This window comes from Schistocerca nitens, chromosome 1 (assembly GCF_023898315.1).
Source record: "Schistocerca nitens isolate TAMUIC-IGC-003100 chromosome 1, iqSchNite1.1, whole genome shotgun sequence".
Taxonomy (NCBI): Eukaryota; Metazoa; Arthropoda; class Insecta; order Orthoptera; family Acrididae; genus Schistocerca; species Schistocerca nitens.
This window is the reverse complement of record NC_064614.1, coordinates 152149413-152176783: the sequence shown is the minus strand read 5'-3', so window position 1 is coordinate 152176783 and position 27371 is coordinate 152149413. Positions and strand designations below refer to the sequence as shown.

At 40.4% G+C, this 27371-nt stretch overlaps 1 protein-coding gene across 1 annotated transcript in view; it reads right to left on the bottom strand.

Annotated features, from left to right (window-relative positions):
- Nucleotides 1-735: 735 nt before the first annotated feature.
- LOC126243764 (caspase-1-like) overlaps nt 736-27371 on the bottom strand; it is a 149263-nt gene continuing 122627 nt past the window's right edge. The window contains exon 6 of the mRNA XM_049948186.1: nt 736-1083. Coding sequence (XP_049804143.1) covers nt 812-1083 — 272 coding nt within the window. The 3' untranslated portion in view covers nt 736-811. The remainder of the gene's footprint in view (nt 1084-27371) is intronic.

The window sequence follows — 27371 nt, the reverse complement described above, 5'->3', positions numbered from 1 at the left end:
TATATCTTGTGAGGCTACAGTGAAAATTCTGGCTCTTTAAATAAGTGTCTGCAGGATGATCTTGGATGAGCTCCAGCAATTATTCTGATTACACACTTCTGTGCAATGAACACTCTTTTACTCAATGATGAATTACCCCAGAATATGATGCTATACGAAAGCAGAGAATGAAAATAGGAGTGGTAAGCTAATTTACTGAGATGTACATCGCCAAAATTTGCAATGACCCTAATAGGATAAGTAGCTGGACTCAAACGTTTCAGCAGATCCTCAATGTGCCTTTTCCAGTTCAACCCCTCATCAATGCATACACCTAGAAATTTTGAATATTCTACCTTAGCTACCAATTTCTAATCGAAGTCTATATTTATTAATGGTGTCATTCCATTTACTGTGTGGAACTGTATGTACTGCGTTTTGTCAAAGTTTAATGAGAACCCATTTGCAGAGAACCACTTAATGATTTTCTGGAAAACATTGTTTACAATTTCACCAGTTAATTATTGTCTGTCGGGTGTGATAGCTATACTTGTATCATCGGCAAAAAGTACCAGCTTTACATCTTTGTGAATATAGAATGGCAAGTCATTCATATATATTAAGAACAGCAGAGTACCCAGGACCGAACCTTGTGACACCCCATTCTTGATTGTTCCCCAGTATGAGAAATCACCAGTTTTTTGCATATCCATCAGCAAAAGCAACCAAAATATTGGAACAATTACACCATGACAATATAGTCAGAAGGTTTTATTTAAGTTAAAGACTTAGTTCCAAGAAAATCAGATGAAAGAAAAGATGGAAGTTGGAGTTATTCCACATTAGGCAAGGCGTCCGGGGCAGCTGCAACAGGCGGCCACAGGTGTACCCGGCGTGTGAGGGAGGAGATGAAGCAGGGGCCCTGCACCAAGCCGTCCATACACGGCTCGGACGTGTCGGTGGAGCGGAACTCCTGGCCCACGATGCGGTTCACGTCGGTTAGCAGCGACACAACGTCCTTGTCGCCCGCGTGCTTTCCCAGCTGAGTACACAGCGTCTGGATGAACCACGAGCCTTTAGTGGGATGGCGGAAGGAGTACAGACCTGCGACATCACAAAATCACCGACGTAAGCGTGAGGCAGGTGCGTGTCACGCTACTTAAACAAATTATGCTTGCTATTTCAACAGACAGAATGAAATTGACAGAGCAATAAATTGCACAGTTTACATCATTTAATGACCCACAAAACACAAATAATTTCATATTTATGCGAAATAATATGTGATTTCCGGTGCAAAAGTTTTGGAACGAAGTGCAGGAATAAACTAAAAACCAGGAAATAATGAGGAATCAGTACTTTGTACTTCCACCGCGACGTTGTAACACTTGTTTCAGCTGTTTTCGCATACTTTGTACAAGCTTCTGTAAGTACGAAATACTAGATTTTTCCATTCTTCTTGCAGTCTTCTCCTGACGTCTTGTTTGGACCGTAGGGCGACTTTTCCAATATTTCTTTCTAAAGCACCCATAAATTCTCTATAGGATTCATGTCCGGACTTTGTGGAGAAGGATGACATCTTTCGGACAGTCGTACAGGAGCCACAACCGTACAAATATAGGCGGTATGTTTCGGGTCGTTGTCCTTATAAAATTTGAAACAGTTTCCAGTTCCCATTTTTCTGCGCTCTTCTTCAAATTGTTCCTTAGAATCTGCAGGTATACATCTTTATCCATTGTTACGTCAATGAAGACCAGCTCACTCACTCCCAGGGCCGACACACAACTCCAAACCTTAACTGGCACCTGACATATTTCACTGTGGATTGCACATTTTTTCCTTCCAGCTCTTTGTTGGGCTGCAGCCGGACCGTTATTCGTCCATCGGGCCCTGATATGTTAAACTTTTGATTCATCCAAAAAAAAATTACTTGATTCCACCTCTCCATGATCTTGTTGATGTGTTTCCTTGCCAATAGCAGCCTCTTCTTCCTACTGGCAAGACTGATGTAAGGCTTCCTTCTTGCAATTCTCCCATGGTAATTTTCTCTGTACAGTACTCGTCTGATTGTGCTAGGACTGGCCATCTCCCCAAAGTCTTCCTCAGCCTCAATGGCAATATGTGTAGCTGTGATCCGTGGATCTTGCTTAATCTTTTGCACTATTGCCCTCTCTTCTCTCCTCACAAATATCGTTGGACGGCCTGTCCGTGGGAGAATTTTCTATCATGTCTTCATATTTATATCGACGGACGATCTTCCCTGCAGTACTTTTCCTCATATTCAGTAACGTTGCTATTTCTCGGCAAGTTCTTCCCTTTTCTTGGTGGAATATTAGTGACTGTTCAAAAGTGCTGTTTTTACCTCTACGTACCATTGTGTACAAACACGCTTGTGTTTCCTTTGAGCTCTCGACATCGCAGGAAGTAACGAATAACAGAGATATGCACAGTGACGCTGTTGCCAACATTTGTCCCAAAACTTTTGAAGTGCAGTGTGTCATAACCCGCAGTAAGAAATGGGCCTTTTTCTGTTGTAAATAAGCAAATATACGTGCTTGCACTTTCCATCGCCCATAGTCACATGTACGACTTGCCGACCTACATCTGTATTTCAGTATTAACTACCCTAAATTCTTTCATACCCAGACATACTGTGAACAACGTTTGTCCCAAAACTTATGAGAGGCACTGTACGTAACTTTTAAGCCGGGGCGGCAAAGAACCTGGCTTACGCGCCGTGCCCTGACACGAGTGCCACAGTTCTCAACCTGGCCGGCACATTTCCCACACCACCACGCTATGCTGTCTGATCGCTAAAATTAAATTTTCAGTGTTATTTAATTATTTTTGGCGCGCTGAAGACATCAGATATTTTTTTTGTGATACCAACTGTCGGCTTACGGACAGACTGAGACAATATCACAATTTTCGCACTCAGGTTACTACGTAATGGTGACTAAATTAGTGTCATAATCGAAAATACGTTTTTCATACACATGTTTTGATCCAAATATTGTAGCACATTTGCAGCCCCATTATGGAGACGTGGAAACTCTGCCTCAAGAAAACAATGTAGAGGCTCTAAACGATGTTAACATTAAGGATATTTGTCTTCAAAACGAGAATTACCTTGCAGATCAAACAGTTGCATCTGAACACCCGCAGCGGCGCTTTCAACTGAAACAGCAAACGGTCCAACAACAGCTTGAAACCAGATATAAGACCAGTGTCCTCAAAACGCTTAGGAAACTATCCTTACAATTCTTTTAAGGTCACAATGAATTCTTCGAACCTCGCGTTCCTTAATGCCAACGAGCATAGCGGAGAGGACTGTCTTTGTCAGAATGTGTCCCTTCTGCGACACGGTTTTCTTTTAATTGCATCCCCATCAAATCAGAGAGAAGTTACCTCGCAATATTTTACTGTGGGCTGTGTGCAGTCAAGTCCACTTAAAATCTGAAGTCTCCAATCCAGTTCGGATGTTCTAATTTTCTTTCCTGCAATCCTTTTTCCTAAATAAAAATATCAATAGTGGCTACTAAATCGGAAAATCGTTCCAAGTGTGCCTCTTGGAACATACTTTTCAGTAATATATGGAGTCTCCATAATTTTCATTCACTTCTATTAAAAACGGTTGCAGTTGACAGTGGAATAATGCGTACGACTTCAGAAATTTTACTGTTCATACCTCCAATTTCTTCAAGTGCTCCATGCCTGCAAGTTTATCACAAAGCACTTCTTTATGTGCAGAACAATGACTCCAGTCTGTAGATTGTTGTAAGTTTTTGTTCTTTCATTGTCTACTAAGTATTTACATTTTTCCTGCAAGGAACTGTAACACCGTTTCATAGCAAATGTGCAGTACCCGTCAGTTATGGGAACTGAGAATTCTCACCCCTCTGTTCTGTCGTTCCTATTCGTTTTAAAGGCTTCTGACGATAGATCGCTTTTTTTTTTTTTTTTTTTTTTTTTTTTTTTTTTTTTTTTTTTTTCAAACAGCCACTGGACCTGTGAACGTCCTTCATACCACGAACAAGTAGCGAAGGGTGAACAAGGCTGACACTACGATTTTGCCGAACTCAGAGAATTGTGTCGACCGAAAAATGCCGTACTGCAATGCTAAGTGAAACGTGGTGCGGTTTTGGGTACTTCCGAGAAGTATGGAGCAAAGTGCGCGCGTGAAGTTTTGCAGAAAGTGCGCCCCCACTCCATATAGCCCATCGTCTGATGGAAAAATGAAAGAATGTCCTCGATATAAAGCCTATCATAACCCAGGCCAATGTAGGTGTGCCCTCACTACGAGGCGTGTTGTGATGGATCACAGAAATGACAAGGTGCATAACATCACAGACAAACGAAAGTATGCCTTCACTATTGGACCTGTTATGCAACAGACCAATGAAAGCATGCTCACACTAGAGCCCTCACACGGTAGATAAGGTGCCTCAAAGTGTGTACTCAGCGCAAGGCCCATAAAACCACCGATCAATGTAAGCATGCCTTCGATACAAGGCCTGTCATATGAGGGATCAATGAAAGTTGTAACGTTCTCATATTTTTTCTGCTATTGTAAATAATTCACCTTTCCTGTGCTAGGACAAAGACGAATGAGCGAACTCCATGAGTTGCGAATAAGATCCTTGTCTCTGTGTTTAATTTTATCTGTGATTGACGTACTTCTTATTTGCGGCATAGTAGCGAGCAGTTTGTGAAGACATCGTTATTTGCGGTAGATATGTATTTACCATGTTTTTTTTCCTTTTTTCCGTCTGTTCATATCTCTTTGATGTTGTAGCGCATTTTTCGTTTGTCCTGTAATATAGAGATAAAAGTTGTTTTCTAGATGTAATATGTAACTGGAAATTATTTCTTTTTTGTAAGTAGATAAATATGTTTAGAGTTTATTCATTGTTGAAAGCTTTAATTTTTTTGTTTACCGTTTACTGTAATACGTTTGGCAGAAAATAGTTGTGTAAAGATATATGTAATTTGCTTTGATGTTGTATAAACTATGGGCGAGAGTATTGAGAGAGAGCAACATCGATAGTCGATCGAACAAAGCGGGGGTGTGTTGCTGGGTAGTTAGAGAGGCGGACACATGTTTTATTGTGGGAGTCGTGACTTTTACGAGCTGGTGAAGATTGAGTTTAGTGGCAAGCGATGTACGTTTTTAATGACTGTTTTATGCCAGGACGTGATATTATAATAGTGAGAGTAGAAACTGGGCGAAATAAATACTGAGACTGTGCCGTGAGAGGAAGTAACTATGACAATGCAACCGAGAATGGACGGTATTGTAGCTCTGTGTCTATGAATTGAACTGCGCTTGTATTTTGACTGTGTTTTCGTACACTCAAGTACTGTGAACTTACGTATTTATGGCGGGCGCCCTTGTCCAAGTAGCAAAACATTACAATACTTCTGGTAAATCAGTAACAGTCGTTCTGAACTTAGGCGAACTGTCTATTGTGTGTGAGTACATTCCAGCCCAGGACGGTTTTTCGCGATCGCGCCACTCGTAATACGAATTGATTTTCTACAGAATTCGCGGTCGGCAAGTTTTATAAACTGTGTGTGGCTTAAGTAAACTTAAATTGTGTGCGCCAGAAACATTAAAACTGTGCACATACGGACATCTGTAACAACAATTACATCGACCAGCCTGTGGCCTGCAAAACGCCACTGTAATCAGATTTGCAGCTTAATGAATACCACCGCCCGCCCGACTACGGGGAAAAATCATCAGCAGCAATCACACGACCGTGGGAGCAGATCTCAGCGTTTCACCAGGACCAGCCAGCTGCGGTCGATATCGCGACCATCGTCACAACACACAAGATAAGATTTAAAAGCAGCGCTCTCCTCTCAAATACTCAAAATTATTGCAAACAATTTTAATTTGTAATTTATTTTGCTTTTGGCTGACATTCGCATAACGTTTGTCTTCTTTAGAATAAAAGGGTTCTCCACGAAGTGGTGTGTTCTATGTAGACACTGTTGACTTTCATTAGCAGTAGCCATTTCCCTTTTAATTATTTCCATTTTTTTTTTTTTTTACATTTTAAATCCGCTGCCGCTGCATGGAAATTTTTTTTAACTTTTGGAGGGGTATGTGTCTAAATTCGTGTGCCGTAACATTTACCAGAAGTATTGTAATGTTTTGCTGCTTGGACAAGGGCGCCCGCCATTAATTTCTTAAACGTCGACCAATGACTGTGAAGGTCGCTTGCTACTGGTGCTAACATTCTATAGTGGGTAATTCAAAGGTGGGTAGCTGTCAAACCACACGGGCTGTGATTACTTTGAATGAGAGTCGTATGAAATTGTGGATTCGTCACTGAACTTTGGTATTCTTTTGTCAATTGATGTTAGAAGCAATTTTTTTTTTCTTTGGTCAATGTCATTAAATCTTATTTAATATGGTTATTCTATGCTAAACTGGGATAAATGCACGGTCAGATATTGTGTTGGGAAGTAATATTTGGAGAAACGTCTATTTAGATACGACTTGATTTTGACTGCATTAGTTAACACGGTACTTCTCGGGTATTTTGGCGATACTTAGTGACAGTGTAGAATCGCAGTCGTCGCAAGTTGAGTGTTTCAGAGAAAGAGATCTTTTATTTTGGAATATCGCAGAAAATACCTGGAATACTTTCTTATGAAGATAAAAACATATTTATAATACTTTCTTGTTATTTATATTGTGTATTTGTGTATGAAACTGGGGACCTAGAAATGACGGAGAGGATTCGTCCAGCCATATACCTCAGTGGTTCACGACCCCACAACAGCCCACAGCAGAACATCCACCCCACCGCCGCCCCATGCCGAACCCAGGGTTATTGTTCGGTTCGGCCCCCAGTGGACTCCCCCCGCCCCCCTGGAACGTCTCATACCAGACACGTGTAACCCCAAATGTTTGCGTGGTAGAGTAATTATGGTGTAGGCGTACGTAGAGACAGTCTTTGCGCAGCAATAGCCGACATAGTGTAAGTGAGGCAGGATAAGGAGAATTAACTCGTATTCGCCGAGGCAGATGGAAAAACGTCTTAAAAGCCATCCACAAGCCGGCCGGCACACCGGACCCAGACACTAATCCGCGGGGCGGATTCGTGCCGGGGACCGGCACCCCTTCCCGCTCGGGAAGCAGCGTGTTAGACCGCGCGGCTAGCCGGGCTGGCTGTTAGTTACATTGATGGCAAAAATTTTGAAGAAATTTGAAATATGTGTTTTTAGTTTCTTTGTAAAGAGAGAATTTGGTAATTGTTAGAATCTTTTTATGTCGTGCACTCTTTTCGTCAATAATTAGAGTCTGATTTGACGTAAACAGTTGTAGCTCCGTCATAATAGTTGTTTTTTCCGTCAACAGCAAGGTATGTACTGTATTTTGCTGCTGTTAAGTCGGCCATATACCACTTCGAATACTGCAGGGCCAGTTTCTGTTCGTGGACTATCGCCTGTATTTGTCACACTAACAGCACGGATGGTTCAAATGGTTCAAATGGCTCTAAGCACTATGCGACTTAACTACTGAGGTCATCAGTCCCCTAGACTTTGAAAGGTGGCTACACTGAGCCACAGCGCCAGAGATCGCGCTAGAGAGTATTGTTCCGCCGCCTCCACTGGCAGTGATTATTGAGATGTCGTAGTGGGCAGTGCTTGGGGAGAGCTCGTGGTAGTCAGTGCTGAGATGTCGTAGTGAGTAGTGTTTGTTGAGATGAGCTAGTATGGAGTGATTGCTGAGATGTGATACTGAAAAGTTCTTGTTGAGATGTGGTAATAGCGAGTCGGTGTGGAGATATATTGTAATTATGAGAGTGATTTTGGTCAATATATGAAGGTAACGAAACTTGATTTATTTTTCATTATTTCCATGTTTTAAATAATGCGTCATTACAGGTTCAGTCAACAAAGCATCTGGCTTGTGTTCTTGGATTAGAGTGTAATTCTGGTTTTCTTGAGTAATTATGGTATTTTTATTTCCTTTAATTAATTCAGTATAAGTGATATTTAAAATTTCTTGTGTTGTTGAAGAAGAACCGTGCCAGATGCGTACGTTGAGTCATACTTCCACACACAGAACAGTTACACTTGTGCTTTGGTTTCGTAGGTTTTATAGTTGCTGGGGACTTAATTAATTAATTGTGTTAATGAAAATTTCCATTTCATCCTTTGTTGTTGTTCTATGCAGTCAGATAGCGTAATAATAACAGTCAGGGCCAACCGTTACGAGACTTCGTAATCGGACAGACAGCTACTAAAGCAAAAAAAATTAAAATTATTTGCATTCAACTTTTATTAAGCCCCCATGCACGTGGCGACCACTGCTTCGGATCGTCCCTTGGAATTCTTCTGATTGTAGAAATAGTGGACGGTAGCATTGTTGTAGTAATTTGTAGTTTAGTAATTATAGTCTGTTTTGCATGTGTAGATTTGGTAAGTGTCATTCTTATAATGGTATTTTTTCTCTGAATTTGATTTGTTGTCTTGTATACGCGTTTGACGACTTAGTGCAATTATTTCAATTGTTCATTAATCGTGTTTGAGGGAAACATTTCGAGTGAATGGTATTGTTGGAGATAAAGAGTCATTGTGTGTAATTTCCGTACAGTGACGAGTTTTGTATGCTTTGTAAATGATTACGCGATCGATGAAAAAGGCAAAAAAGATGAATAGTGAGAATAACGAAATTGTTAACATGGCGAACTCGCCAACAGAGGAAAACAGTATGATGGATAATGAAGTGGAAAACAATGTAATAAGTCGGGAAAATAGTCCGGAACCATTTCAAAATTTTTCTCAATCAGGAAATTCACAGAATACGAGATTAACGATAGAAGATTCGGAAATAGTATCGAACACAGATAGCTTTACAGCTATGACGAAGGAAACTGGTTTTGCGGGAAATGTTAGGGCGGAAGGAGTTTCGAATCAGTTACTATGGAGCAGTTGATGAGTGCTATATTAAAAATGGAAACACGGTTTGGATCTGAATTAAAAACAAATAGGGGAACAATGGAGCAGTTACGAGACTCACTTGGATCACAAATAGGAACAATTAAAACAGAGATAGGAACAATTAAAACTGAGATGGGAGCAATGGGAACACGGTTAGACTCACAAGGATCTGAATTAAAAACAGAGATAGGAACAATCGAAACTGAGATGGGAACAATGGAAACACGGTTAGATTCACGAATAGGGACATGTTTCAAAAACATGAAAGATGAATTAAAGAAAGAAATCAGAGAAGAAGTACAACCGATTTTGAATTCTCACAATAATAGATTAATTGCAGTAGAGATTAGACAAAGGGAACAGGATAGAGAACAGGAAGAAAAAGATCGCGTGATAGTACAAAAATTTTCAGAGTTAAATTTACAACGTGCACACGATAAGGAAGAGATATTTGAGAGAATCGAGGAATCCGTACCAAATGACAGAATAAATAATCTAACACAACAATATGAACAGTTAACTACCAAATGTGTCAACACTGAAACCCGAGTCGCGACACTTACGGAAGACGTAAATAAACAGAAAGAAAAAATAGGTGACTTATCGGAAAGAGTTGAGGAGATTTCAGATAAATTGACAAATCTTAGTTTACATGGGGACAGAGATTCAGATGATACAGCACCATTGCCATTTGCAGAAACCGAAGAGTATCAGAACATAAATAAGCATGTTGAAAATCAGGGAAAATTTAATGAACGCGTGAAAAGGGATTTTGAAGCATTAAAAAAGCAAGTCAAACAAATTGAAGGCGAAATCGTAGGAAAAGACGGCAAAGGAAATTTAGAATCGCAGATACCAGAGGGGTTTGAAGAAAATAATTTGTTTCATTTACGGGACGCAACAAGAGAGCGCCAGGCGCGCGAACTTGACAATAATCGACATTCGGACTGGAACACACGCGGTAGGTCTTTGTCGCCGCGAGGCGGAAGCTTTGACTATAAACACTTTTTAACTGTTCGGAAATTTAAGATCTTCCGTAATTCTAAGAATGACATACATCCATGTGCATGGTTAGATCAATTTATGTACGCACTCCCACCAAATTTGCCACTAAGTCACAAACTGAAATTTATGTGCAGCTATTAATGTCCTCAGGGGATTCACTACACTAAGTGAATATGTGCCGTAGCGTTCACAGGGCCCCGAGCTGTAGTGGTGCTATTTCTCTTTTAGTTTTCTGCACCGCTGCCTACTCTTTCACTATTCTTTGCATCTATAAAAACAACTCTTCTACCATCAATCTATCTAGACAGTAGGTAAACAATAACCGGATTTGACTGCTTTACTCAAAAGTGACTTCGGAAATTACCGTTTGGACTTACTATATTTTCTGCAGCATTTATTCGTAGTATAAACGAAATTTTACCTGTTTATCTTCGTGACAATATTACTTCATATGTTGACGATATTCTTATTGCTAAACGTTCTTGGAGTGAGCATAACAAAATTTTAGATTCATTATTACGTATTTTTGCACGAGTTGGCATGACAGTGAACTTGGAAAAATCTGAATTTGGTCGTTCTCAGGTGAAATTTCTCGGTCACATTATTTCTACAGAAGGTATTCTTCCTGATCCAGAGAAACTAGACGCTATTCGTAATTATGCTGTTCCTACCACAAAACGTGATGTTCGTAGTTTCCTTGGTGTCTGTAATTTTCTTAGACGCTTTGTTAGATTGGATGATTTGGCCACACCTCGTTTACACATTTCAGTTATGCGCACTTTGGTCCCAGAAAATGCTTTCATAAATTACGAGAAAATTGTTACTTCAGTAATATGGAAAAACGTATTCGTTCTGTTTTTGCCAAATGCAAATTATGTCAACAGGCTAAGCCGCCAACTGTTTCTCACAGAGCACCGTTGTTTCCTATCATTCTAGCGAAATTAAAGGACATGGCTGCAGTCGATTTGTTCGGTCCAGTGGTTCGTTCTACTAATGGTTTTGCGTACATTTTCGTAGCAGTGGAACTGACATCAAAATATGTGTGTTTTACACCGTTACGCAAAGCAACAGCTCGTTCAGTATCTAACGCTTTCATCAAACATTTTCTTAAAGAAGTTGGTCATGTTGATAAGGTTATATCAGATAATGGATCACAGTTTCGCTCTAAAATTTGGCTTCGTACTCTACGGCGTCGTAAAATTAAACCAATCTTCATTTCACTTTTTCACCCTCAATCTAACGCTTCAGAAAGATGGATGAAGGAAATCAATAAATTGTGCCGTCTTTATTGTCATCAGAATCACAGAACTTGGGATCAGTATCTTCATATTTTTCAAAACATTCTGAATGAACTTCCTAATGACTTAACTTCTTTACCGCCTCTATTGATATTAAAAAATAAAGAACCAACAAATCGCATTTCTGAAATCGTTCCTTTTCCGCCTTCACGGAAACTGCGGCATTCTGAAGTTGTCAACCTGGCTCTACGAAATATTGCATCTGCGGCTGCTAGAAGAGAGAAATCAGCTAAACGTCCTGGTCGTTTAAAAATTTTGTCAGTTGGTCAAAAGGTGTTAATTAAGTCTCATCGTTTGTCTCATAAAGGAAAAGGCTTGTGTCGCAAATTTTTTCTGCTTTATAACGGTCCATATAGGATTCGCAAAATTATACATGATAATACTGTGGAAGTAGAAACTCTTAAATCTCGGCGCTCTAAGGGAATACATCACATGTCTAACGTTAAAATTTTTGTGGAATGACATACTTCTGAGAAACCAACAGTTGTACGTAAACACACGGAGAATGCAAGGATACCGCGCCGTGTTCCGGCGGCGGCACATACTCAAAGCAACAGTCAGTCTGCGCGCCGCACAAGGCAGTCGTTGACCGCAAACAATTACTTCCTACGTCACGCGCCAACAGCTGATCGAGCGCTCAGTGTGAATGCACTGACAGCCGTAAACAAATACACAGTCTAATTTCTACGATTAAATTCTGTATAAGCTATGGTGACTTTATAAATTATGTTATTAACGTTCAGTATTTTTCAGGATATGGTTCTATAAAATATTTAAGAACTTCAGGTAAATTCTGTGCGTGTCCGACGTTAAGACGACTTGCTATGGAAAAAAATTTCAGGAAGATTGTAATTTCAAAAAAAAAAAAAAAAAGGAAAAAAACCAAAAAGGTAACGATTAATTGAGTTTATTTTTCAGGTAACATATTTCCACTTAGGTACGTACTTTAGACGTAATTTGCTGCTTGCGATTACGTGATTCATACTTTGTGCTAAATCTCATGTTCTATGAATTTACTTGTGAAGCGACGTGCTTGTGTACATTTACTGATTATGACAATTGATTAATGAACAGTGTTATTACTTGTGTATATTATGCATCGCTTGGCTGCTATGCTTTTTCACTGATGTCATATTTTTTAATTATGTGCCTGCTGTGCTTATTTATTTAAATTATAATTGCCACCTGATTAGTTGTGCTGTTATGTATGTAGGTTACACTTTGTGATTTATCTGCTTGCGCCTTCATGTTTACTTATTAAGATTACATATAAACATTTATTTGCTTATGCTGATATGATGCTAATGACTTGTTTATCACGTAAGATATATGTTTGCTGCTTTTTGTATGGATTGCATATTTACACATTTCTGTTTTGTTGTCATAACTGCTCTTCAATTTAGAATATAGCAATGATGATGTACAGTGTACGAACATAGAGTTTAGGTTACACTGTGGTATTAATTATAGTTTGTTCGCTTAGCAGAGCCTCGTTGTAGGAATTGTGCTGCATCCACTTGTTGACATTCAGTTCTCTACTGGTATATTTACTCGCTATTGCATGTTTTGCTTATGCTCAGTGCCTTATATTTTTAAGATAAGAAAATGAACTGCAGTAATTCGACATAAACGACATTAGTACAAGAAACTTCATAGAAGTCACATGAGCTGGAGGTTTTATGAAAGCTGTATAAATGTATGCTAATAGGAAGGAAGCTAACGACATGACATACCAAAACTAGGTTTAGACCATTGACAGTTGTTACACTGCGTTTTTCGTGAGCAATTGAAATAGGAAGTGACACTTAACACAAGAAATACTCCACATGTTTGCTTCTGTTTGCCATAAGTCTTGAAGTGGTGTACACACTGTGAAATATTATGATCATTCACACTCAGTAATCGTACTTAATTACTGAGAGTTATTCGAACTAAGTCTGTTAGAGGTCATGTATGCATTTCTTTTATTTAATGATGGACAAGGAACCAAAATGTATCTTATAATTTATAATGAGTAGAAAATTTGGGTCAGATGGATTACACAGAGGTTGTGTGTAGACACTGTGTCTTCGGATTGTATGGGATGATGAATTGAAGTTGCACTAGGATTTTGTCTGTACTTGTTCGAGGAGACTGACTAGAGGAAAGAGTTGTTATGGAAGTGAAATGATATTGGTGCTGAGGTTTATATATATCGACGTAGTGAAGAGGTATTATTGAAGTATTAAGATTAAGTGATGATTATTGGAGTTTTCGTGGACAAGAGGTAAGGTAAATGATATTGATGATAAGGTTTATATGTATCGACGTATTGAAGAGGTATTAGTGAAGTATTGAGATTATGCTGATGATTATTGGAGTTTTGGTGGATAAGAGGTAAAGTAAGTGAGGAGCATATTTTTTTTGTTGGTCCATATGGAACAAGGAGGATGAAGATGGCAGACTAGAACACTCAAGTAGAAGGAAGATTGTCTACACACACACTTTGTCAAATCACTAAGCAGTATATACTTTTTTTTTAAAGAGGAAGTATTTGCATATCTTGGTACACTGACAGTTGTTCAGCAACCGTACATTTTGATCTGGCTTGGCAAACATTGGTCTTGACATGATGACTATGACGTTGACTTAACTATTATTGACTGTTATACATTGCTGCCACTACTACTTGGTACACATGATGAACATCAAATCTTGGACAGAGTTACATTTACACAGTTAACACTATTCAACTACACAGGAGCACTAAATGTGGATGAAAGATGAGTGAGTGTGTTTTGTGTGTTTTCCTTTTCCTATCCCAAATTGGTACCCACCTATCTCCTAAATATTATTTTATTTGTATGTAATGGCTTGCACTGACACCCATAAATATTATAGGTTTACTGTTATTTGTGTATTGTAATAGTTAATAGGACAATTATCTGATATCATATGTGTGTTTATTATGATTTGTATGTTTAGTGTAAAAGCATTGTATGTGTATTCAAACTATTGTTCATGCCTGAACTGTCTGATTAGTGATGGTGCTGCACTTTTCAACATGATGTGTGACATTTAGTCATGTTTAATTTCTGCTGATGAACTGTGTGAGTAGTGATAGGGAATATTATGGACTGTTATTTGCACTTTTTCTACATGATTGGTGCCACTAGAACATGTTTAATTTCTGCTGATGAACAGTGTGATTAGTGAAAGTGAATTTTATGGACTGCGGTCAGCACCTGGTCAACATTACTGGGTGCCACTGATGGACTGCTTCTACTGAAAAGATGTCACCTGTTGATGTCTGCACCTGCTCAACATTGCTGGGTGCCACTGATGGACTGCTTCTACTGAAATGGTGTTACTTGTTGGTATCTGCACCTGCTCAACATTGCTGGGTGCCACTGATGGACTGCTTCTACCGAAATGATGTCCCTTGTTGGTGTCGGCACCTGCTCAACATTGCTGGGTGCCACTGATGGACTGCTTCTACTAAAAAGGTGTCACCTGTTGCTGTGTGCACCTGCTCAACATTGCTGGTGCCACTAATGGAACTGCTTATACTGAAATGGTGTTACTTGTTGGTGTCTGCACCTATTCAACATTACTGGGTGCTACTGACGGACTGTTTCTACTGAAAAAATGTCACTTGTTGGTTTTTGCACCTGTTGACCATTGCTGGGTGCTACTGCTGGAACTGTCAACTGCTTATTCTTGAGCTATGGAAAGCGTTTATGTGAATATTTGTATAAACTGATTTTTTGTGTATTACTGTTTGTGAAAAGTTATGAGACTCTTACCTGCACATATTCGTCATTGCTGACGCTATTGATTGAACTGTTTAACCACATAATACTTGTGTAAACTATTATGTAAAGTCACATGTATGAAAGAATTTGTATTGCTTACTGTATTCTATATATTAGGTTATTGAAAGGTCAGTGCAAAGCCAAAATTTTATCTAGTTATATGATATTTACGCATTAATATTATCTTTTATTTTTGTCTGTATTTTTTTTTGACGAATTTGGTGGTATTTTCACCACCAATGCTGGCAAAAATACCATCAAATTCTAGCCGTGGAGGAAGGGCATATGAAAGGTGGCTACACTGAGCCACAGCGCCAGAGATCGCGCTAGAGAGTATTGTTCCGCCGCCTCCACTGGCAGTGATTATTGAGATGTCGTAGTGGGCAGTGCTTGGGGAGAGCTCGTGGTAGTCAGTGCTGAGATGTCGTAGTGAGTAGTGTTTGTTGAGATGAGCTAGTATGGAGTGATTGCTGAGATGTGATACTGAAAAGTTCTTGTTGAGATGTGGTAATAGCGAGTCGGTGTGGAGATATATTGTAATTATGAGAGTGATTTTGGTCAATATATGAAGGTAACGAAACTTGATTTATTTTTCATTATTTCCATGTTTTAAATAAAGCGTCATTACAGGTTCAGTCAACAAAGCATCTGGCTTGTGTTCTTGGATTAGAGTGTAATTCTGGTTTTCTTGAGTAATTATGGTATTTTTATTTCCTTTAATTAATTCAGTATAAGTGATATTTAAAATTTCTTGTGTTGTTGAAGAAGAACCGTGCCAGATGCGTACGTTGAGTCATACTTCCACACACAGAACAGTTACACTTGTGCTTTGGTTTCGTAGGTTTTATAGTTGCTGGGGACTTAATTAATTAATTGTGTTAATGAAAATTTCCATTTCATTCTTTGTTGTTGTTCTATGCAGTCAGATAGCGTAATAATAACAGTCAGGGCCAACCGTTACGAGACTTCGTAATCGGACAGACAGCTACTAAAGCAAAAAAAATTAAAATTATTTGCATTCAACTTTTATTAAGCCCCCATGCAACTTATAACTACTTAAATCTAACTAACTTAAGGACATCACACACATCCATGCCCGAGGCAGGATTCGGACCTGTGGCTGTAGCAGCAGCGCGGTTCCGGACTGAAGCGCCTAGAACCGCTCGGCCACAGCGGCCGGATAGCACGGATGGTTTGAAAATGGACACAGGTGTATGAAACTAGTCACCATCAAGAAATGAAAAGTAGATACTTCTCAACGCAATTTATGACGGAGCTGCGAGTTCGTAGAGCTCGATTTCTTGAGAACGATTTTTTTAAAAGTGAAACCCACCTCCATGATTCACAGTAAGGTTTTGAATTCTGATGTGTGTGCATTGCACCTTACGCCAGACGAAGACACAGATTGTTTCTGAAAAAACGTATTTGGGGTAGATTATTTGTCTTTAGCTGTTTCATCTGCTGAGTTGTATTTGCTTTCGAGCACGTCAGTACTCTGGACACAAAACCAGCAAGCTGAGCAAGAGGTAAGTCACTTTTATTTAAGAGCAGATCTCACGTTGCATTCTTGAGCTAACAGTGGTGTGTAGTCGGGAGTCTCAGATGTCGTGCTAGCGAGCAGAGTAAGTTTCAGTGAACAGTATTGGTAATTTCATGCAATTATTTTCTTCTGAGGATAGCACTAATTTGTTTTTGTGTATATTCCAAGTCAAACATTGCACTTCATCTCACACAACGTTCATAATGCGCTGAAGTACTGAGTTTTAGTTATATAGTTTTCAAAGAGCCCACAATGAGTTTCGTTGGTCATTTAGTTAGATTCATTTTTTTACTCCAGATTTTGCATTACATGTAGATTAATGTCTTATTTCACGAAACTGTTGACATGCGCAACACGGGGCCAACCAACAGTCAGTTTCGCTCAGCAACTGAATAGGTTACCTACAGTACACGTTACGTGAGGAGACAGTTACTGAAATCAATATAATCAGTCTTATCACAAACTGTTTTTTTTTCTATAGAAGTCTTACAAAGTGAGCCCTCATTATTAGATCCGTCATTTGACAGATTACTAAAATCGTGCTTTCACTACGAGCCCCATCTCAGCCTAGCCGAAACAAGGCGTGCGTTCTCTACGATAACAGTCATGTGACGCACCTCGGAGTGGGGCCACATTGGGGGTCATTCCATGCCGGATTGCCTAATTTTGGAACATTTTCCTTCTCGATCGTCAGGGATTTCGATGAAATTTTATGTTAACGGTCGCACATGTCCCCAATGAACACTGATGAAGGTTAACGTTCTTCCAAACAATATTGGCCAGGTACAGTCATTTGTTTGACTTCACGTGCGAGTTTGTGGACAGCAAAAACAAATTTTCAAAAAGCAAACTGAATGTGATCTATTTTTGCAGTTTTTACGAAAATCAAACTTGAACTGATTTAGTAGAAATTTGGAAAACGGTACAGGGACGATACTTCATATAGGAAAACCTAATGATGCTAAGTTGTTGTATCCAAAATTTCAACAAGACGTAAGAAGTAAAGTTAAAACTTTATTCTCTAACTGATTTCCCGGCTACTTTGCCTCGATTTGTGTAACATTGTTAGTTCATATTGGAAATTACACCCGCTGTTCTGGGATGGATTAAAACATATTGTTACGAATGGGGCTGGTCGAATATACCCTATTTTTACAGTTTTACAAAAATTGACATCTTTTCGACGAATTTTTGGATTATTGAAATAGTAGGGGAATTAAATTTTGTACTCTAAATCCTTGTGCTACCGAGCACGTATTCAGCGTAGTTTATTCTAAGATATATAAGAATCCGAAATTTATATTTTTTCTTGGCGTGATTTCACAACCAACTTTGGTCCAAATTATATGGCATTGTTAGACCGCGTTGGATAATCAAACACATTCTGTTTTGCGATTCACATCATACTACTTTTGCAAAATCAGATAGAAAATACTACAGCTTTAAAATTTTTACAGAATCTTCGACTTTACGCTCAACGTATTCAATACTGGAAAGTAGTGCTTAAATGAAACTTTGTATTTGCGAACCTTGTGTTGTTAGATTGCTACTACCCAAGTTTTACGTTCGTCGTACCTGTAGTGCCTGAGATAGGCCTACAAGGAGCCAAACATTGAAAGTTTTTCGGGTGTCAATATTTTAGCCCATTTTGCCTAACATTTTCTGTCTGAATACCGCTCGTAAAATTCTTTTTGCTCTAGATACAACAGCTCCAAGACGCCACAAATTCACGCACGCTCTCGACGAGGATACCCATAGAGTCAAACAAGAGCCTATATATCTCGTCCAGTATAAAATATACCGTCAGAGGACAGAGAAGGTAGCATTCATTTCGAAGCCATGGAGAACTGATCATACGAAGGCTAAGGATACGAGACCAATCAATTTGGCCTCCTTTATTTTAAAGATATTAGAAGTACAGGTTAATGTGTTTGTTAGGAAAAGAGATTTAAGTCAGGTCCTTCTACATGGAAACCAAAGTGCGTCTGAACCACGCAAATCATACGAAGGCAGAAAAAGGCAGAAAAAGTTGCACACTTTGAGGCATTGCTCTCTCCATCTTCCTGCATATTGAGGGAGCTTTTAGCAATGTTATCTTCGAATCAAGCTGCATAAGAACATGGTACTGAGACTACCATATGCCGGTGGATTAAGACCATACTGAGTAGAAGAAAGGTATAAGCCTCCCCCTTCTAACAGCCGTGTACCGCAAGTCTCTAGAGGAACGGAAGGTTCCAAATGATTGGAAAAGAGCACAGGTAGTCCCAGTCTTCAAGAAGGGTCGTCGAGCAGATGCGCAAAACTGTAGACCTATATCTCTGACGTCGATCTGTTGTAGAATTTTAGAACATGTTTTTTGCTCACGTATCATGTCGTTTTTGGAAACCCAGAATCTACTATGTAGGAATCAACATGGATTCCGGAAACAGCGATCGTGTAAGACCCAACTTGCTTTATTTGTTCATGAGACCCAGAAAATATTAGATACAGGCTCCCAGGTAGATGCTATTTTTCTTGACTTCCGGAAGGCATTTGATACAGTTCCAGTTCCGCACTGTCGCCTGATAAACAAAGTAAGAGACTACGGAATATATGACCAGCTGTGTGGCTGGATTGAAGAGTTTTTAGCAAACAGAACACAGCATGTTGTTATCAATGGAGAGACGTCTACAGACGTTAAAGTAACCTCTGGCGTGCCACAGGGGAGTGTTATGGGTCCATTGCTTTTCACAATATATTGGTTTGGTTTGGTTGTTTGGGAAAGGAGACCAGACAGCGTGGTCATCGGTCTCATCGGATTAGGGAACGATGGGGAAGGAAGCCGGCCGTGCCCTTTCAGAGGAACCATCCCGGCATTTGCCTGGAGTGATTTAGGGGAATCACGGAAAACCTAAATCAGGATGGCCGGACGCGGGATTGAACCGTCGTCCTCCCGAATGCGAGTCCAGTGTCTAACCACTGCGCCACCTCGCTCGGTTTTTCACAATATATATAAATGACCTAGTAGATAGTGTCGGAAGTTCCATGCGGCTTATCGCGGATGATGCTGTAGTATACAGAGAAGTTGCAGCATTAGAAAATTGTAGCGAAATGCAGGAAGATCTGCAGCGGATAGGCACTTGGTGCAGGGAGTGGCAACTGACCCTTAACATAGACAAATGTAATGTATTGCGAGTACATAGAAAGAAGGATCCTTTATTGTATGATTATATGATAGCGGAACAAACACTGGTAGCAGTTACTTCTGTAAAATATCTGGGAGTATGCGTGCGGAACGATTTGAAGTGGAATGATCATATAAAATTAATTGTTGGTAAGGCGGGTGCTAGGTTGAGATTCATTGGGAGAGTCCTTAGAAAATGTAGTCCATCAACAAAGGAGGTGGCTTACAAAACACTCGTTCGACCTATACTTGAGTATTGCTCATCAGTGTGGGATCCGTACCAGATCGGGTTGACGGAGGAGATAGAGAAGATCCAAAGAAGAGCGGCGCGTTTCGTCACAGGGTTATTTGGTAACCGTGATAGCGTTACGGAGATGTTTAACAAACGCAAGTGGCAGACTCTGCAAGAGAGGCGCTCTGCATCGTGGTGTAGCTTGCTCGCCAGCTTCGATGCATGAGCTGTTAAGCTGATTGTGCGATAATTCTCGCACTTGTCAGCTCTTGCCGTCTTCGGAATTGTGTGGATGATGCTTTTCCGAAAGTCAGATGGTATATCGCCAGACTCATATATTCTACACACCAACGTGAAAAGTCGTCTTATTGCCACTTCCCCCAATGATTTTAGAAATTCTGATGGAATGTTATCTATCCCGTCTGCCTTATTTGACCGTAAGTCCTCCAAAGCTCTTTTAAATTCCGATTCTAATACTGGATCCCCTATCTCTTCTAAATCGACTCCTGTTTCTTCTTCTATCACATCAGACAAATCTTCACCCTCATAGAGGCTTTCAATGTATTCTTTCCACCTATCTGCTCTCTCCTCTGCATTTAACTACTAGTCATGAACTTTCCTCTTCCACTCGCAAATGGAGCGAGGGGAAACAACTGTGTATATGGCTCCGTACGAGCCCTAATTGCTAGTATCTTATCTTCGTGGTCCTTATGCGCAGTGTATGTTCGCTGCAGTAGAATCGTTCTGCAGTCAACTTCAAAGGCCGGTTCTGTAAATTTTCGTAGTAGTGTTCCTCGAAAAGAATGTCACCTTCCCTCCAGGGATTGCCATTTGAGTTCCTGAAGCTTTTCCGTAACACTTGAATGTTATTCGAACCTGTTGTTGTTGTTGTGGTCTACAATCCAGAGACTGGCTTGATCCAGCTCTCCATGCTACTCTATCCTGTGCAAGCTTCTTCATCTCCCAGTACCTACTGCAACCTACATCCTTCTGAACCTGTTTAGTGTATTCATCTCTTGGTCTCTTTCTACGATTTTTACCCACGCTGCCCTCCAATACTAAATTGGTGATCCCTTGATGCCTCAGAACATGTCCTACCAGCCGATCCCTTCTTCTAATCAAGTTGTGCCACAAACTTCTCTTCTCTCCAGTTCTATTCAGTACCTCCTCATTAGTTATGTGATCTACCCATCTACAGCATTCTTCTGTAGCACCACATTTCGAAAGCTTTCCTTGTCTAAACTATTTATCGTCCACGTTTCACTTCCATACATGGCTACACTCCATACAAATACTTTCAGAAACGACATCCTGACAAATCTATACTCGATGTTAGCAAATTTGTCTTCTTCAGAAACGCTTTCCTTGCCATTGCCAGTCTACATTTTATATCCTCTCTACTTCGACCATCGTCAGTTATTTTGCTCCCTAAATAGCAAAACTCCTTTACTACTTTAAGTGTCTCATTTCCTAATCTAATTCCCTCAGCATCATCCCACTTAATTCGACTACATTCCATTATCCTCGTTTTGCTTTTGTTGATGTTCATCTTATATCCTTCTTTCAAGACACTGTCCACTCCGTTCAACTGCTCTTCCAAGTCCTATGCTGTCTCTGACAGAATTACAATGTCGTCAGCGAACTTCAAAGTTTTTACTTCTTCTCCATGGATTTTAATTCCTTCACCGAATTTTTCTTTTGTTTCCTTTACTGCTTGCTCAATATACAGATTGAATAACATCGGGGAGGGGCTACAACCCTGTCTCACTCCCTCCCCAACCACTGATTCCCTTTCATGCCCCTCGACTCTTGTAACTGCCATCTGGTTTCTGTGCAAATTTCCTACCACAATCTCACATGCACGTTCCATTCAACATCACTTTCAAACATTACGCGTAGATATTTAAACGACGTTACAGTGTCGAGCAGCACTCTGTTAATGCCTTATCCGAATATTACCGGCTTGTTTTTCCTACTCATCCGCAAAACTTACGATTTTTTCTACATTTAGAGCGAGCTGCCATTCATCATGTCAACCACAAATTTGGTCTAAGCCATATTGCATCCTCCCACAGTCATTTGACTTCGTTGGCTTACTAAAGACCACAGCATCATTAGCAAACAGCCGCACATTATTGCCCACCCCGTCCACCAAATCATAGAGAATAATATCGGTCCAACCACACTTCCCTGGCGCTACGGTCGCAGGTTCGAATCCTGCCTGGGGCTTGGTGTGTGTGATGTCCTTAGGTTAGTTAGGTTTAAGTAGTTCTAAGTTCTAGGGGACTCATGATCTCAGCAATTAAGTCCCATAGTGCTCAGAGCCATTTGAACCATTTGAGGAGAACTAGTGTAGATGCTGCAAGGCTCGTAGCATCTTCAGCCAGCCAAGCATCTGTGAAATCTCTATCATCCCTTGGAATGATATCAAAGATCATAGTAGAATGCCATGATGCCCTTGTGAGACCAGGTGAAAACACCAGAATAAAACTGCTGTGGATCCCTGGTCACTGAGGAACAACTGGCAACAGACAAGCTGATAAGCTGGCCAAGACAGGTGTGACGATACATTTATTGGGCCAGAACCTACCCTAACCATACTAACGCAACGGTAAAATCAAAACTACGTAGCTGGATCAGGAGGCAACATGTAGACTATTGATGATCCAAAAGCAAAAACTTGGCAAGTTAATGAAGCCAAAGGCAAGTTTCACAAGAAGTTCTGTAATCCCGGACTTGAACAAGGTATAAGTAATGACTGGCCATGAGAACTTTGAGAAACACCAACATAGTATTACTATGGAGAAAGAAGCCCCTAAGTGTAAACATTGTGATGAGAGGGATGAAATCGCGACACACCTGAGCTTGCAATGAGAAGCGTTGGACGTCCAAAGACACAGGATATTCGTGTCTTTAAGTCTTGAAGAAATAGTGTCCAATAAGGAACTACTAAAGGGTTTCCTACTGCATATTAAGGCTACTGGTTAGCGTTGCTGGTATCACAGGTAGCGAAACCACACAGTAAGCTCAGTTTCGCTGTGCGCAACAATGGGCTTGACCACTGCTGTTTTTGTCTCCCTGTGCAAATCAAATCAATCACCAAACGCACTCAGTACAAGGACTGATCACTACGAGGTTCATAGTATCACAGAAGAATGAAAGTATTATTTTGTTGTGAAGGCGGTCATACGACAAACGAAAGTGTGCCCTCACTATGAGAAACAGTCACTCCCGCTGGAGGTTGGAGTGCTCCCTCGGGCATGGGCGTGTGTGTTGTTCTTAGCATTGGTTAGTTTAAGTAGTGTGTAAGTCTAGGGACCGATGACCTCTGTAGTTTGGTCCCTTAAGAGCTCATACACACACACACTATGGGAAGTGTCATTAATGGACTGCTGTCAGTGTGCTCTTGCTACGAGTTCTGTATTTTGGCATACCAATAAAAGTCCTCACTACGTTCCAAGAAAAGAGTGCCCCCATTACAAGACACATTTAACTGTGGATTCATCACAGTGTGGCATTGTGGTGAGCGTACTGTAAGACCTTCAGTACACACACCATCAGATTATTTGACTTGTCGCTCTTACGAAGTAGGCGAGTATCAGCAATATGTCTCGTGGTCTTATTGTGACGTGTTTATCTTCTGCCGTTAGGTCAGACGATAGAAATGCCTCTTGCACGCTTAGAGTAGCAGATTGACGGTGGCCAACTTTAAAAAGAACTTGATTAATTTTCACCCACATTTATTAAAATAATAAAAAGCTTAAAAATTACTTAACTTGGTTCTGGATGCTATTTACAATTGACAGTCTGAAGTTCCTTTGGTATTGGTACGTTAATCTTATTCTCACATATATCTCTGATACTTGACAAAAGTGTCTATACATTTATCTTCATGGCGATGTACAGGAATATGGTAATCTTATTGGGCGCAGACTGAAACTTGACTATAGACTGGTACAGACAAATGTAGAACTCGTGCAGACTGATGCAGACTAATGCAGACTGACTAATCGGAGGTCTGTACACTCGTTATAATACCTCGCGTGTTCATGTATCACTGCGCGAGTGTGATCCGCGAGGCGAAAAGGTTCTACGTTAGCGGCAATCTCATTGGCTGCGTTAGATATTAATACGCGGATCGGCGGAAGCAGAATTTGGTCTGTCTCTACGGCAGCGCCATCTCGTAGTGCAGAGAAGGACAAGTGCTGCGCCTATGCTGTTGTGCTTAACGGGTGCGCTCTAGTGGGAAAGTTGTGTACGCGCTGACTACGCGGAACTATGTACACAACAGGCATCACTATGAAGTGCATAATTTCACAGATCAACAAAAGCGTTCCCTCGCAGCAATGGCCATCGTCTGACAGTCCAATGAATGTGTTCCTGACTATAAAGCCTGTCATATGATGGAGCAATGAAAGTGTCCAGCGCTAAGAGGCCTGTCAAATGATGGACCAATGAAATCAAACCCATTCTATGAATCGTAACTTTTTTTAAGTTGTTTATTGTTAACTATAAAGAGTTACAAAAAATAACCTGGTCAGCCAAAGTTTCAATTACTTCCTTCTTTTATTGCTTCATTGTCTTATTCCGTTTGGAGTGATGTAATATGCGAATACACCTCCACTGAAATGATCAGTCCCGTTCATGTTTATGTTAATGCTCCTACCGGTTCTAGACTAACAACTGATAATAAAATGAAGTTAAAGAACTATATTGCGGCATATCATACAATTGTGTAAAGAAATAGGTATAACCGAATACCAATAATAATAGTATCTCTACTACCCATCTCATAATATAAGAAAGCATCATTCATTGTTGTGCATACCTGGATGTTGCTTTTGAGATTAGAGAAATAATAACATATACTCGCTTTTCTAACGTAACACTAACTCTACATTTTATGAGAAAAGTCATCATCAGTATCATCAGACATTAACTACTACATTAACAGATATTTCTCATCTGCGTCTCAGGCGGTTCTTCTTCATGCTTATGTACGTTCCGCCGTCCTCCACACCGTCCAGGATTAGAAATCTCTTCACCCTTCAACTTACCTTCCACATACCCTTCTAAGACTCTTTTCATTCTTTTAATTACACTCAGTAGTTGTCTTGCTCTCCCACTACTCTCAGCATCTACTTATTTCTCACCATAACCATCTAACTTATTGCTTCCATCAGTCAAATACGTAAAGTATTAGTAAGAGCCTGCGATCGCTTTTTGTACTTTTTATCAAAACGTTCCATCAGGATAGAAATTTTAGTTTCCTTAATAACTAGTTTCGGCTACTACCATTATTGGACTCCATTAAAATCTGAAATGACGATTGAACATTAGAAACAAACTAAACGTTGTTGTTACGGTCTTCAGTCTAAAGACTGGTTTGTACAATTCTCCAAGCTACTCTATTCCGTGCAAGCCCCTTCATCTCCAATTAACTATTACAACTTACGTCCTTTTGAACCTGCTTACTGTAATCATCTCTTGGTCTCCCTTTTCAGATTTTAGCCCCCACACTTCCTTTCAGTATTACATTTATGACTCCTTGATGGTTCAAAATGCACCTTATCAACCGGTTCCTTCCTTTAGTCAAGTTACGCCACAAATTTCTTTTCTCTCCAATTCTATGCAGTACCTTCTCATTGGTTACACGATCTACCCATTTAATCTTCGTCTTTCTTTTATAGCACCACATTTCAGAAGCTCCCCTCTTATTGTCTGAGCTGTTTATCGTCTACGTTTCGCTTCCATACAAGGGCAAGCTTCAGACAAGTACCTTCAGAAAAGAATTCCTGACACTTAAAGCTATATTGGATGCAAACATACTTCTCTCCTCCAGAACCGATTTTTTTGCCAATGCCAGTCTATATTTTACACTGATGAGCTAAAGTATTATGACCACCCGCTTAACAGCTTGTTTGTCCGTCTTTGTAATGAATTACACCATTGATTCTGCGTATCAGAGATCAGACAGTTTGTTGATAGGATTATGGAGGTATGTGGCATTAGATGTCGACGCGCAGGTCATGTAATTCGAATAAATTACGAGCCTGTTATCTGCGTATGCGGCGATGGCACCCGATACTGACCCAAATGGATTCCATAGGATTTACATCAGGCGAATTTGATCGGCGAAATTTCAACGTGAGTTCAGTCTTAAGCTCCTCAAACCACTGAGGACAATTATATTAATGAAAGATGACACCGCCGTTGAGGAAGATATAAAGAGATGCGGGTGGTTCGCAGCAATCAGCGGGTCTTCGGTTACTACCACAGATCCTATGCAAGCGTAGGAGAATGTCTCTCGTAGCATAATACTGATCCCATCAGCCTGCGTCCGTGGCGCGCTGGACGTTTCGAGCGCCGTTCACCTCGATGACGGCGTCTGTGGGGGCGGCCATCGACCTAGTGTAGCAAAAATGTGATTCACCAGAAGAGCCGACACGTTTACATTGATCGACGGTCGAGCCCCGATGTTTGCGTGCCCACTGCAATCGTAATATGAACACGCAGGGGTGGTCAGTTGTACGATGGAGCCGTTTGTAGCAGCTCCAAAGGCTGATAGGGTTTTCTTCATTTTCCAACCACCTCTCTACAAAATAGTCGAAAAAATCAGAAAGCCTAGGAACATCCGGTGCCTGTGAATGTATCTCCAGCGTGCCAACACATACATCTTCAGGCCGTAGAAACGCCAGCGCAGCACACGTGCGAATTTGTTGTCTCACTTCCTCCTTTTCTTTATATTCTTGAGTGAGTCCTAGATCCTGTACTTTCCTCCAGAAAGACTTTATCGTGTGGAAATAGCGTCCATGCACTGAGAAAGTTGGTAACGTATGTATAACTGCAGAAATCGCTGCTGACTCAAAATCTACAGTCACACCTGCAGGGTTCCATTCTGGAATATTTTCCAGCACATTTCTGAAAAGTCGGATGTATGTCTCTCTCCTTTTATTTGGTAATAATGCAAATGCAACTGGTTCGATATTAGTCTCATTTTTATTACTTCCAAAACCTGCATGAACTGTATACAGGGTGTTACAAAAAGATACGGCCAGACTTTCAGGAAACATTCCTCACACACAAAGAAAGAAAATATGTTCTGTGGACATGTGTCCGAAAACGCTTACTTTCAATGTTAGAGCTCATTTTATTACTTCTCTTCCAATCACATTAATCATGGAATGGAAACACACAGCAACAGAACGTACCAGCGTGACTTCAAACACTTTGTTACAGGAAATGTTCAAAATGTCCTCCGTTAGCGAGGATACATGCATCCACCCTCCGTCGCATGGAATCCCTGATGCGCTGATACAGCCCTGGAGAATGGCGTATTGTATCACAGCCGTCCACAATATGACCACGAAGAGTCTCTACATTTGGTACCGGGGTTGCG